At 37.9% G+C, this 14,525-nt stretch overlaps 1 protein-coding gene across 1 annotated transcript in view; it reads right to left on the bottom strand.

Moving 5' to 3' along the window:
* Positions 1-14,244, bottom strand: part of LOC120526492 (solute carrier family 13 member 1-like) — a 67,030-nt gene extending 52,786 nt beyond the window's left edge. Inside the window, exon 1 of the mRNA XM_039749659.1 lies at positions 13,867-14,244. Within this exon, the coding sequence (XP_039605593.1) occupies positions 13,867-13,965 (99 nt within the window). The 5' untranslated portion in view covers positions 13,966-14,244. The remainder of the gene's footprint in view (positions 1-13,866) is intronic.
* Between the last annotated feature and the right edge of the window lie 281 nt (positions 14,245-14,525).

Consider the following 14,525-nt stretch of genomic DNA (forward strand, 5'->3'; position numbering starts at 1 on the left):
CTGTCAAACTTTGCATAAAATATAATAAAGACAACATATTCTCAAACCAGATATTTAAACTTTCATACATTACATATAAGGAACGCATTGACGTTAAAGCACACAAAAGTAAAAAAACTCAGTCTTGCTGTTGGGATGTAATTAGGGGAACAATCATGAAGTGAAAATGCTTTATTACTTTTGTAATATTTTTTATTTTCTCTTTTCCACAATAGAACATTCTCAGATCCACTTAATGCAATTCAGAATTGTTGATTTCTTAAAATGTTAATCTCACTGGAAAGAATAAAGGAATCTCTACAGAATCCAAAAGACTCCTATTAGAAATTCTACAGCCAGTGTAGCTAGCAGACACCACATATATAGCATTTAATGTAAACCGATCATTCCATGGACTCAAGAGTCTATACTGAAGATCTTGCGAAATAAAAGAGAACAAGGAATTGCAAGGGAAGCCCTTATTTATAATGGGGTCAGTAAACTCCTCTCGGCCTCAGACCCTGTGCTTTTCTTATTGTGTGAAGCCACTGTGAGCACATATACCAAAGCAGCCAAAACCCAAGGGGATCCAGACTCCACCAAAGGAGGTCATGGAAGCAAAAAGAGGGCTCCTCATAATGGTACTGAAACAGACGTTTACGTTCTTTCCCAGGCATACAATAGCCTTAGGTTTGAAAGAGAGGATCATCTATTAAACTCCTTCAAAGTAATCAGAGCTCAGACTGCTCCAGGTATCCCATATGATCTGCCAGAAGGTTAAAGACATTCATTTAAAAGACTCTCACTCAAAAGTTGTTCATAAAGATAACTCGTTTGTCTGGATTTAAGAATGCAATTGGGGCCTTCATTTTTTTTATTTTTTATTTGCCACATGCCCTCTAGCAATTGCAATGTGCATTAACAGGGAAAACATATTAGCAAATTATAATTGTACATTTAGCTGAAGCCTGACGCATTTATCCAAGGCAATTTACAGGTTCAGTGTTCATTTGACAATTGGTGCACAGGTAGGTTAAGAGAGTTGCCCATTATCACATGGCAAGCCTGAGGTCACAACTGAATCAGAAAGATTGTGGCTTAAAGAATATTCCACCCAAAAATTATATATTAAAATAAATATTTTATTTACGTTACTTGTCCCATGTCATTTGTAATGGACTCCAAGAAAAAAAATTAATCTCATGTTTTCAAGCAGAATGGAGAGAAAAAAGTTTGACACAATAGAAGCCAACAGTGACCAATACCATATCAACATTATACATCCATCCATCCATTATCCAACCCGCTATATCCTAACTACAGGGTCACAGGGGTCTGCTGGAGCCAATCCTAGCCAACACAGGGTGCAAGGCAGGAAACAAACCCCGGGCAGGGCGCCAGCCCACTGCAGGGCGCGCACACACATACACCCATACACCAAGCGCACACTAGGAACAATTTAGGATCGCCAATGCACCTAACCTGCATGTCTCTGGACTGTGGGAGGAAACTGGAGCACCTGAAGGAAACCCACGTAAACACGGGCAGAAAATGCAAACTTCACGCAGGGAGGACCCGTGAAGCGAACCTGGGTCTCCTAACTGCGAGGCAGCAGAGCTACCCATTGCGCCACCATGCCGCCCCATACAACAGTAAATGACATGAAAAACATCCATAAATAAGTGTTGCATAATTCACATGTCAGTTATCCTGCTGAATACACAAAACTTGCAAAATGCATGCTTTTTCACTGAAACATTGCTAAATATTTACTTTCAGAATGATGAACATGCACCATAAACAGGAAACCTGGAGACTCAGGGGAATAAATGTTTGAACTGAAGACAGGACTCTTGACCAATACATGTGGAGGAGAGGTAGATTTTTCCATGGATGTTTTTGTCATCATTTGCCATTGTATAGCACTGGTCACTATTGGCTTTTATTATATAATAAACTATATTCTCTACATCCAGTAACAAAACACAAGATTAAAAATTTATCTGAGCCAAACAAATACCATTTCTGTATTCCTTTAAAGTATAATGTCTGAGCACCTACACCATATGACCTGAATAATGAGAAATTACACTAGCTATAGGTGAAACCTGTGCACTGCTAGGTCTCTTCACAAGATATTTTCTTCAAAAGAAATTCTATGTATGGGTGTTCAATACAGTTTGATTTACAGTTTCAAATATGAATCCAATCCAGTTTTCAATTTGGATTCTTGAAGCCCTTGGAGGTTTCCAAAACTACTGCAGTGGTGAACACGTTTAGGCCACTACTCTCTGTACTCTCAAAGCAAATCAGTAGATGCAGATGTATTTTGGTGTGGCACTAAAGTAATTACAATGGATAAAAAGAAAACTGTTTTATGCTACAACCTTCTACTCATTGCCACTAGCAAATGTAGTGTAAAAGTTAAATTGCAGTTCAGGTCTGTAATTAAACATTTTTATAGCTTAGTAAACTTTTTGCAGAGTATACTACATTTACAACAGTTTTAGGAAAACCAAGCAAATTACAAGAAATAAATATTAAAATCATTTTTAAGTTCAGTGTAGCATCAATAGCTTGAAGGTAAATTCTAATTATTTTCATTTGGCTGTATGATGTATAAAAAAAAACAGAATATTCATTTATTACTAAGTACTTTATGAAGCCAAGTAATTAACTTTGCTGATTCAATAAACAGCTATAAATGAGGATGACAAGACAGCAGCTCTCTTCAGATATAAAGTAAAAGGCTGTGGACTACCATAGCATGTCATTTTACTTTCTTCAGTGTCTTTATACAGTATATAATTTTACTCTGTCATGGTCTTCCAAACTATTTTCAGAAACATGTTTACTTTATTCATTTGTTGGGCTCTTTCCCTTTAGTTGTGCTCCATAAACTTGATGCTTACATCAATTATGCACTTGCTCTCATTACTCTCTGTACCACACTCTGTACTGTAAGACTATACTTTCATATTTACAACCAGTTCTTTGATGAGTGTTATCAATGAATATTACAAAATAAGAACATTTTTGAATAGAACAGGCCATTTATCCTAACAAATTCTATCTTCCTTAATTCCTCCATAACAACATCAATTCAACTTCTTAATATCCCTAAAGTCCTACTCTCTACGACACTCCTTGATAATTTATTATAAATACCTATGGTTCACTGTATAAAGAAAAAAATGTAATGTTTGTGCAAAATTTACCCTTAACAAGTTTCCAGCTGTGCCCCAGTGCTCTTGTTGAACTCATTTTGAAAGAACACTCTTGATCCACTGTACAAACTCCTTTCATAATTTTAAACTTTTCAATCATATCTCCTCTTAATCTCCTTTATCTTAAACTGAAAAGGTTTGACTCTTAGTCACTCTTCTATGAATGTTTTGTAGCTTTGCTGTTTTTTTTGTAGCCCAGAGACCAACACTGCACTCAGTACTCCAGATGTATACTCATAAACAAGGCTGTGGAGTCAGAGACAATTTTGGGTGCCTGGAGTCGGCAAAAACGTACCAACTCCGACTCCTAATAAATTTAAATTGTAATAAAAAAAAAATACAGCAAGTTCAAATGTCCCATTTCACAGTTCAGTTCAGTTCAGCTGAGCTATTATACAACCTGACATTCACTTATTGTAATCTGGATTATGGTACATTACAAAAAGTGTTTTCATTTTGTTTCAGATATAATGTGTTTAACAAGTTCATTTGAGTGTAAACAAGTGTATTGATGGAGGTGTAGGTGTGTGCTATGACCTGATGTGTGTTCAGGGGTTTTGTCTTTTGTTTAAACTGGCCAATACGGTAGAGTCAGCTTCCTAGCCAATAACTCTGTGGTTAAAATGACGTGTTTGTTGCCTTCCTTTAATCAACATGGAAAATACATTAGCATATTAAATACAGAGGAGTCAGAAGTACTAGAAACTAAGGAGTCAGAATCGAAGGATTTATCTATCGACTCCACAGCCCTGCTCATATGTATACACTACTATTCAAAAGACTGGGGTCATCCAGAATATTTAATCTTTTTGACAGAAATTAATACCTTTTATTATCAAGATTCCATTACATCGACTTAAAAATCTAGCCATAGCATTACTAGTGTTTATAATGGCTACTACTACTTGAAATGATTGATTCGAAAAGCCTAATTTTCAACCAAAATTACTTCAGCGTTCTATTGGTAAACTCCTTTAGCTTAACCTAAATGAGTAATGCTTACAGTACTGGCTAATAGGTTACTAGAGAAACCTTTGTACCTGTTAATATACACTTAAATAATTCAGACCCCAGAATGTATATAAAATGTTATTATATTTAAATGTTCCAATGTTTTCATCACTGCTTTGCATCCCCTCAAACTATTTGTCTACTTCCCATGGATGAATCGACCATCATCATCACACAATCAAACCCACATCGACATGGCAAATGCATTCATCAGAGAAGGCAAACGGATTACATTGTGTGCTGTTTCTATACATTTGAATATCACTTATGGATGTGCACATGCCTAAGTGCACAATGATTTCGGGTATCGTAAAGTTTGAACAAGAGGAGTACCCAACAGCTTACTGATCACAAGCCAACATCCTTTGGTGAATTTCAGCAGGTTTCACTCTCTCCACCCAAAGAAATCTCACTATGGCATGCTATCAACAGTAGCACAGCCCTGCAGCAGAACATCCATGTTCATTTGACCTTGGCTTTAACTAGACTAAAGGCAGAGTGCTGCACTATGCACATTCGAACACCCCGTACGCCATCACAAGCCGGCTGTATTGCATCAGGGTCTTTCCAATGCAGTTACTCATATAAATATAAGGTGGTGAAATGCAAAATTGCACAAGGAAGAATACCAGTAAAACAATTAAAATTAGGCTGACTGAAGATTGAAAAATTCATTTAAATTTTTTAAATAGTTACCCTGTAACACATCAAAATATATTTTAATTTCAGACATAAATGTGTCAGACCCATCAGTTCTGTCAGGTTAGATGTTTTATTTAGCCATCCGAGTATATTTCGTCTGTTGCTCTACACGAGTAGTGTTGGATGATTCAGACTTCTTTCACCACATAGCTAGTAACAGCAAGACTAAACCTGGCTGGATGGTTTTAAGCAACACTAATTTGTTTAAAAGGAGTGAGGCTCATTGCTTTAAGTAACATTGTTGACACACGGCATGCTGTCACTGTTCAACTAACGGGTTTGCCAGGGTTATTTAAAATAGCAGATACTCAGTCAATGTACATCAAAATGGAAAAACTAGTAGGAGCACAACAATGGAATGCTGTTTGTCCATAGCATGGTCAGAGATTCAGGCAGTTCACAGCAATTCTAGGCAACTAAAATGTGCGTGAAAGAGATGAGGTGTGGCCACAAGTAACCAGTTTGTCAGGTTGTTCCATTGTCCAATTGTTCCAGTAAGATGCAATAATGAATGGTGCAAAAGCAGGGCATGGCAAGATAGCAGTGGCATACAGCTGCAGAGTTGCTGCTCACCTGGGGCCTCATGTATAAACGGTGTGTACGCACAAAAATGTTGCATATACCCATTTCCATGCTCACATCAAGATGCACAAAACCTGAACATGGCATAAAGCCACACACATTTTCACAGCAGCCTTGGACCATGTGCATGCGCACATTTCTGTTCAGTTTTGTAAACAGGCAGCACCCATCATCAAAGCAGTGCTACTGTTTGTGTGGTTTCCCTTTCTTTTTTATATTCACACCCATGTTGCAGGCTTTATTAAATACACTGAAATTAATTGCATACTGTTTACAAATGTAAAGCTCTTGATTATAATCAATCTGTAACAATATAGTCGTGCACGGAGTGGCCAAACTATTCCAACTAACACGGCTGCTTTAACGTTTTTAGAAGACTTTGTAAATAGAAGAATGCACTTATTTAGATATCATACCGATTCATTGTCCCATGATGATGACTGGCGTCAAACTCGATTTAGATTTTCAAAAGCTATCCTCTCAAGACTGTGGGCTGGGCTGGGGCTGGTTTTATAAAAGCATACTTTGAGGAATTGTGCTCTGCCTGCTCCTCTGCAAATTCTGTCCACCCTCTGTTTTTTAGCCACAGGAGCTTTTCAACATGAACTGGCTGACCAGTCGGGTATTTTCCAGCTATCACTGAGTCACACCATGCCAGCTGAATGGGATAGCATTATTCGCTTGTCATATAAGATTTCCTTACACTGGGGTTGAATGGGTGAGCATCAAAGCACAATTCTCGGCAATGTCCAGGTTTCCAAATTTAATTGGAGAGATCAACTGTGTGTACACGGTTATAAAAGCACCTTCAGAGAATGAATTTGCTTATGTAAATAGAAAGCATCTCCACTCTTAAGGTGAAAACTGCCTGTGATGTGAAAATGTGTCTCAATGTTGTGGCAGGATATACAAGAGTCTCGCCAACAACTGGAACATCTCGCTCCTCAAACAGTGCGAGCCCTAGAATTCTTGTATCTCCTCCAATGGTGTTGACATTCAGATGGTGGGCTGCTTCTTGCCTTTTCATGTCAACTTTGACACGTGACCACTTATTTTTTATTTCGGGCACTTAGCAACTTTCTGATTTTGAACTTTTGACTGCCTCGCCACACTGTGCCTTTCCATCAATTTTCTTTTGTTGCTTATACTACTGCTTAAGCCACCAAATTGCATGTTTTTCCTTGCCTCCAGTTCACTAAGCAGAACCTCCATTTTCTGAAATTCTTCTTTTTTATATGTGCTTTTGCCATTGTCTTTTAACAAAACACTAAATGGAAAGGGCTACTTATATTGATCTGCTTAGTCAAATAGGCAAAATTCTGGGAGGAGTCAGGATGGGGCTGTCAGAATGAGCATGTGCATTAAAATTCACATTAATTGGGATTTATAAATGGAACGTACGTAGAACTTTGCTTACACACAGTTTTATGAATTTGAATTTTTTGTGTTTACACATAGTTCTAGTTTTGCCCAAACACCATGATTTAGTGTGAATTCTATGCAAAGCATTATACATAAGGCCACAGATAATGATTTTCTGGAACCAGAAACCATATTTTTCAAGTATCTCAGAGTACGAAAACATTTCTAACTGGCTCAAAAATCTTACAGTGATGTCATTTGGTTCTACTCTTAGAAGCAGCTCTAAATGCATTTTATTAATTTTCTTAAGTTTGAAAACTGTTCACCAGGATTTAGGAGTAATAATGAGCTGGCCTAGCTCACTAGGAGCTGCCAGAAGATGGCATTCAGGCGGAGATTGACACGTACATCCTTGTAAAGGTGGAATGGTTTGGAAATGCTTGACAACAATGAACATAAAAAAATCTTTTGATTTGACAGAGATGGAATAATATTCAAAACATTATAATATTCCTGTTTGTTACATTATCAATAGACAGATAGACAGATAGACAGATACTTTATTAATCCCAATCCATCTCTGCAGAGAAGCCATGCTGTTAGCTGAAATTAAAGTGTTAATTATGTTACATTTTTTGGCCATATGGATAAGGCAGCTTTGTAATAGTAATAATTCAAGTATGTCACAACCAAGCACTTGCAGCAAACACAATTGCAGTCTCGAGAGATATCACAGCATCATCACACAGGTGGTCATGGATGCAAACTGTATTGTAGTAGCCAGCATATTACTCTCAAGATAAGCACACCAGGATGGGTACTTGACAGTGAAAGGCCGGCGTAGACTCACGGGACATTGGGTAAACAGAGTGTAGCAGAAGATAAAGTGGATCATGGAGACACAAGACTCTGGAAGACTATTGGGAACAATGCAAGAGTGAACCCAAGTATAGTAACTGTGCGGTAACAGCTGTGGCTAATTTCAGTAACGGTTATTTTACAAGGCATTTACCATAACAACAGGCTGTGAAATGTACCCATTATCAGGCTTAACTCTTATGCAGTATGTGTGTCTCAGTCTGTCAGTCTCAGTGTTTAATGCGGTATTATTCATGATGTTGCAAAGTACCAACAAGCTCCTTTCTTATTAGGTTTTCCTTCTTCTTCTGCATTATTGGTATCATAATCTTTTGGTAATGCCTCTACATTAGTATAAGAAAACTACAAAATGTCAGTGTGTGTGTGTGTGTTAATTTGCAGCAAGGAGTGCTAAAAAATTGTGATGTCATTCAATGTCAAATGTAGCCTCTTACTCTTCACTGTGACAAGGATGCTTCCTAATTTCATTTAAAGTCCTAATCAGAGGGAGGACAAATTCTTATCCTAGTCAGACTTAGTGAATTTCCAAGAGTAATTCTGAAATGGTTTATAAATATGGGCCTAGGTCTAGCAAACCTGGGGGACCATCCCTGAAACAAGACGGTATAACAACCGCAGGCTAGCGACAAAATCTCTGAGGGTCCAGTGCTGACATAAGTGGTTGAACTGAAACCAAAATTCTGACTTACTCTGTTCAGTTGCCATCTTTCTGCTCCTTGCCTTTCGTTTTGACTTTAACACAATATATTAGTCAAGCAGGGGGAGGTCGGAACACCATGATACACTAACATTCAATCAGAGAGCAGGCGGTAGCTTTCATCCACATGAAGCTTTAAGCACCGTGATACAATAACATTCATGACCCCAAACTTCAATCAAAAACTCGGCACGTTCTATAAACAGAAATTGGAAGAGGTGAGTACCAGCTCACTTCAGCCACTGACTGGCATCAGGACTGTCTGGATCTAAAGCTAACACATGCTGTTCTGGTCTCTGAATGTACTCAGCAGGAATGTGCCCATGAAAGAGAGCAATGTCCCATGCTTACTTAGACAAAATGTTTGTATCCTTTGCTGTTCCAATAATGAAGGGAAAAAAACCCATCAAGACTCAGCTAATTCAGTCATGCTAGACGGGTCTTCATTCAGCAGGTTGACAAAGTTAATGGCAGAGAGCCTTGACCAGGATCAGCGATTTAAAAAAATGAGGCAGAGAGCGGACACTAACAGGGTACCTTTGGGCACACAAGCACTTAGCTGAGAAGCAGCCCAGATATAACTGACTGTTGACAAATGGCGAGGAACCTACTAAATAAGGTATAAAGAGGCCCTTCACTGCGGGTTGCTCTGAGCTTAGCCTGTAGGCCTTAATGCCACACCCAACCAAATGAACAGCAGATATTCAGTGCAGAATTAATAAAGTGGCTGTTTTCCTGCCCTTATGAAAGACACCAGAGATACGAGGAATCTTGGAGGTTTATTTCCTCCTGGAATGCTACTGACTGGACATTTCGTTCTCCTCTCCTTTATTGTCAACTGGCCAATATCTCAATGACAACATTAACAGATATATACATTATTAGAATCCATTTATGTTAATATGTTTGAAATTAATTTATCTTACTACATGTTTAGTATATTCTGCATTTTTATGTTTGTGCATTATGTAATTTGCACATTTTGCAATTTGTTTTTTACCTGCAAGTTTGTTACAGTGCTTTGAGTTAAGTAAATGTTATACAAAAATGCATTGAAAGATCATGTGCAGACATTTGGTTTTCTGTCGCTTGCTGTTACTGCGGGCTACAAACAGTTTCTCACCGAGTGTAGTCAGTTATTTCTAAAGCACATTTACAACAACCAACATTGTCCAAACTGCTGTACATTAAACTAAATAAGGTAAGAAGGAATACATTCCAAGACAGGTTCAACAAAAGACAAAAAACACAGTAAAAATATTATAAGGAACCCATTTTAATTAAACGCCAAAGAGAAAACGATGCCTTTTCAACCTGGATTTAAAATGGTGACAGCTATGGTAGACCTGACATAAGCAGGTAGATTGTTCTGAAGTCTAGGAGCTACTGTCACAAAAGCATTGACACCTTTAAGTTTTAAGTTTAAGTTTTTGAGCCCTCGGCATTACTCAGAGCATCTGATCTGAAGACCTAAGCTGGCAAGATGGAATGTAAAGGTGTGAAAGTTCAGAGACAGATTATAAAGATAAAGTTCTATACATATTAGCTGTGCTACCTCTCTAAGACAGTTTGAAATGAATCAACGCAGACCTCAGCGTTAATGTTTGCGTGGCAGAGAGTCCATCTCTGTGTCTCTGTGACATTCGATTTGGTATGGGATTCATAAAAGCGGTGCTAATGCTTGTGATGCACCATCCGTTGGATAGCAGAGACATATTAACCAGACAGACACTTGTCCTTTTATTAAGGTGGATTCCAGATATGGCGGCATGGTGGCACAGTGGGTAGCGCTGCCGCCTCGCAGTTAGGAGACCCAGGTTTGCTTTCAGGTTCCTCCCTGCGTGGAGTTTGCAAGTTCTACCCGTGTCTCTGTGGGTTTCCTCCCACAGTCCAAAGACATGCAGGTTAGGTGCATTGGCGATTCCAAATTGTCCCTAGTGTGTGCCCGGGGGTGGGCTGGCAACCTGCCAGGGTTTCCTGTGTTGGCTGGGATTGGCTCCAACAGACCCCCGTGATCCTGTAGTTAGGATATAGCGGGTTGGATAATGGATGGATTCCAGGTACATTTTAATAGTCTAATTTATCCTAAAGTTTACAAATAAGGAGACTGTTGATTTATTACATAAACTAACAGTGCTGGTTGGCACCAGTACTGAAGTATCAATGAAACTATGTATTCATCAGCTTCTTCTTATTGATTTATTTTTGAGATTTTAAAAATCTGCAACCAAAGGAAATGACATATAAACTTTTTAATATTTCATTTAAATAGAGTTTATATAATATTAAACTACATGGCTGTGTACAAACTTGTGTGCAAGTCTCTAATGCATTTTTAACTTCCTTAAAACCAGATTTACCTAAAGCTTTTGCTTAAGCCACAAAATCTCTATCCACTGCATAAAACCAGCCCAGTACTTTCATTTTTGTCCAGAACTTAAAAAGTCCAATCCAACTCCCAAAATTCAATAAATCTTAGCTGTAAAACTAATATTAAAGGCATACAGCACACACGGGTAAACATAGGTGTGTCATTTCCACCCACCTAATAACAGCTATTGTTGAAAATTTGCAGCTATCAGGCTAAAACATCCTCCATGCGTTGCAAGATAAACTATCTTTAGATAGATTTCACCATTTAGAAACAAAGATGAAAAATCAATGACTATATGTGTGGGTATTTTTTAAGATTTCAGAAAACTAGTGAAGATCAATTGAATTTTGTACCTTAGATCTCACAAATGTACACTAGACTGAGGAGGTTTGAAAATGAACTGATGGATGGTAGAATCCTGGCCAGCCACTGTGACACAGTGAACACATTCAGCGTTAGCCATTATAATCTAGTAGTCAGAGCTCACTGCCTTAAGAAAGAATAATTTTACCATATCAAGTTGGCAAAAAACTGTACAGTACACTGCAAAATTAGAAGATGTGTTTACAAAAACAGCTAAGATTGTTTTTTACATTCTTTTCTAAAAAAGGTTACATCCATAACACAAATAACTTTCCAATGTTATATTTCAAGTGCAAATAAATATTCATGTGTCCGTATCCTCTTCGTTGATTAACTATCTCAAGTTCAGAAATATGTGCTTCAGGCTAATGTCAAAGTGTCAGCAAAGGCCATTTATATTCGCAATGCATGAAAAGAGAACAAATTTTAAAAGCTGCATTACCAGTAATACTTAAAATACCTGTTCTTGGACTTATTTTGAAGCACACCCAACACAGTGTACTTAAAATAATTGAAAGCAAGGCATGTGAATTTTAAAGAAAGTGCAATTACAGCAAAAAAAAAATAAAAAAATCACAAAATATAAAATTTAGGAATAAGCAGAGACCATGCAGAAAATTCTAAAATAAGACTCTCACAGTATATACTTTAAATACACTCGCATGCAAACACACATATGTAACAAATCCATGAACAAGCTGTGACTTGCAATTAAAAATGAATGAAATTACATTCTTTCCATGAACTCTCCACTAAAGGAAAAGAAATCCTTTTTATTATTTATGGCTGATATTTTAAAGTGTTTCTTTTAGTCACCATGCCTAAGTTCAGACATTATGTTTTTTTCTTTGGACAATGCGGGTTGGAAAGTTAAACAAATCTACTTTTAATAGCGTCATAGTGCTCAGCATAATCCTTTGCAGAGGCGTAGCTTCGTTTCACATGTTTCACATATTTCAGCAGGATTAGTTTATTGCACTAAAAGGAAACACTGGATGTGTACATACAGAATGCGATTACTACTTTTCCAAGCAAGAAAGTTTTTTTTGACTACATACAATGGCAAGTAATTATATACAGCATACCTCGCAAACTTTTCAAGTAAACTCTTGTGATGCTTTACCTTGCTTAAGCAAAAACTTACAGCAAGTATTGGACTAGAGGTGACAATTTTGATTATTTCTCCCACTAGAAAGAAAATAATTAATTTTGATCCAATTTAAAAATACCTCTAATGTATAAATACTTAATTATATCCATAAATAATGTGGCATACAAAAAGGCAGCTTGTGTCATATGTCACATTTAAACAATGTTAACGGTAAATGTGCAGCTCCCATACCATTTTACATAAAAAGCTATGTTCCGGGCTTCTAAGTCAACTTTATCACATACTATAAGACATCACATAATTGTACAGTTAAATACCCATCTATTCATCCTTGCTGTGGAAAAACAAATGTAAAATAAATTCAAAAAGCACATCCCTGGTGTCTGTGGACACACTGTGTGTAATTGTAACGTAAAAGTTGGGCTTAGGTTTGCTCAAGAATGTTTCAGGAGAAACATAAGTTCCATAAGTTTGAATATTAATTCTACTTTAAAACATCGTAGACTATATAGTCGTCTTATTACTGGAGATTTAATATGTAGGAAGAGCGTCCTGCGATCGACAGTTACCCCAGCCAGATTTGGGTCCTGCCTTGCGCCGGACATTAGCACAGACCCTCCTGACCGGCAAAACTAATGGATGGGTTAGCACGATTACTTAGTAGCCTAATGTGCAACAGTTCTCACTCACACATGCAGGCGCAGGCGCAGAAAGCATTCAATAAGGCGAGTTGTTCTTTTTAGTTTAAACAAAAAATTTTGAGTGAAGCTGACGGCCCGTCCAGCGTATATTTACATCAAATCCAAATATTACCACCACCTTCCCGTAATTAAAATTTTAAAAAATCTGCTGGTCCATGCAGTGTTCTTGTGCGTCTCAATCTCATGAATTTTGTAATCTGGCATCACCAAACATCTCACTAAATGCTACTCCAGTCATTCAATAGAAGCTTCCCTTTTTCAAGGAGGTTTGCCTAATATTCTAAATTCTTTCCGTCTTACACAGATATCTACAGAGCAATAACAGGCCATAAAGGTGTCGACTGGAACTGTATGCCCTGGGATGGAGAACTACAGTACTGTACACATACAGTTTGAAGTTTAATGAGAGATAGCAGGAGAGCCGTTAGTTTCTTGCTTCAAACAAAACTGAGCAGTAAATAAAAGGTGTGAGAAAATGTCTTCTCGTCTCCTCACAGCGCTGCTCGCACATTCCTGGCAAAACAGCTCTAAAAAAAAATAAAATGATAAAAAAAAGTACACACATCCACACCCCCAAATAAGGACGAACTGCATCCGAACAATGGAGGTTGAACTACCCAGTCGAACAGGCAGAAAACACCAACCTAATTAAACTGTACAGCCCATTTAATGCCTGGCGTGCACAGCTGCAGCCCATTTTGTTATTTCCTCTACCTAACAAAGCCTGACGAATTGCCGCGTTATCACATAGCACGAATTTCAAATGCCGGTTACTCAGCATTCTTCACAAAACAGCCCACGTTGCCTATCACAGCAGGAGAATGAGCAAAAGACAACCGTCACGTAAAAAAACACACAAAACTCCAGAAAGCGCTTACCTTTGTTTGAACTACCACTGGCAAAGGCAGCAGAAGGAGAGGAGTAAGAAGAACAATCAGGGCATCTTTGTGCTTCCATACTCGTTTGATGAAACTCATTACGTTCGGGACACAAAATACGAACTGTAAAGCTTACTTTCAGCTTACAACAGTAGCGAAAGGTGAACCGATTTAAATAAAAAAATAATAATAAATCTAACCAGCTACCCTAAGACATAAAACCTCCATAATCCGATCTCCGTAGTGTCTAAATTGAGAGGAAAAGGAGGAGGAGAAGAATGACTTTTAAATCCTTTTGTTATCCCATGCAAAACACCGCATGCAAACTTTCCACGACGCGGGTAAGTTGTACATCATAGTCACCGAGCAGGTACCCATCGTTTTCCTCGCCGCTCAAAAACACGCCCCCGGCGCAATGCCACACCCACTTCCGACTTACCTGAGGCGATGAAACGCGAGATGGGGCGGAGCCTCCCTTCTAAAATCTTTTTATCCCTTTCATCAAGAAACCTAACTTTTTCCTTTTGTCAGCAAACGCGGTTTGTTGTGTACATAATCATTTATTCATTCATTTTTTGGTGTTGTCAAACATACTGAAGAAAAGGAACATGGAAATGATCCAGTTTACAGCACTTAAAGTATTTGATTGCAAATATTTA

The sequence above is a fragment of the Polypterus senegalus genome, chromosome 1, assembly GCF_016835505.1.
Source record: "Polypterus senegalus isolate Bchr_013 chromosome 1, ASM1683550v1, whole genome shotgun sequence".
NCBI lineage: Eukaryota > Metazoa > Chordata > Cladistia > Polypteriformes > Polypteridae > Polypterus > Polypterus senegalus.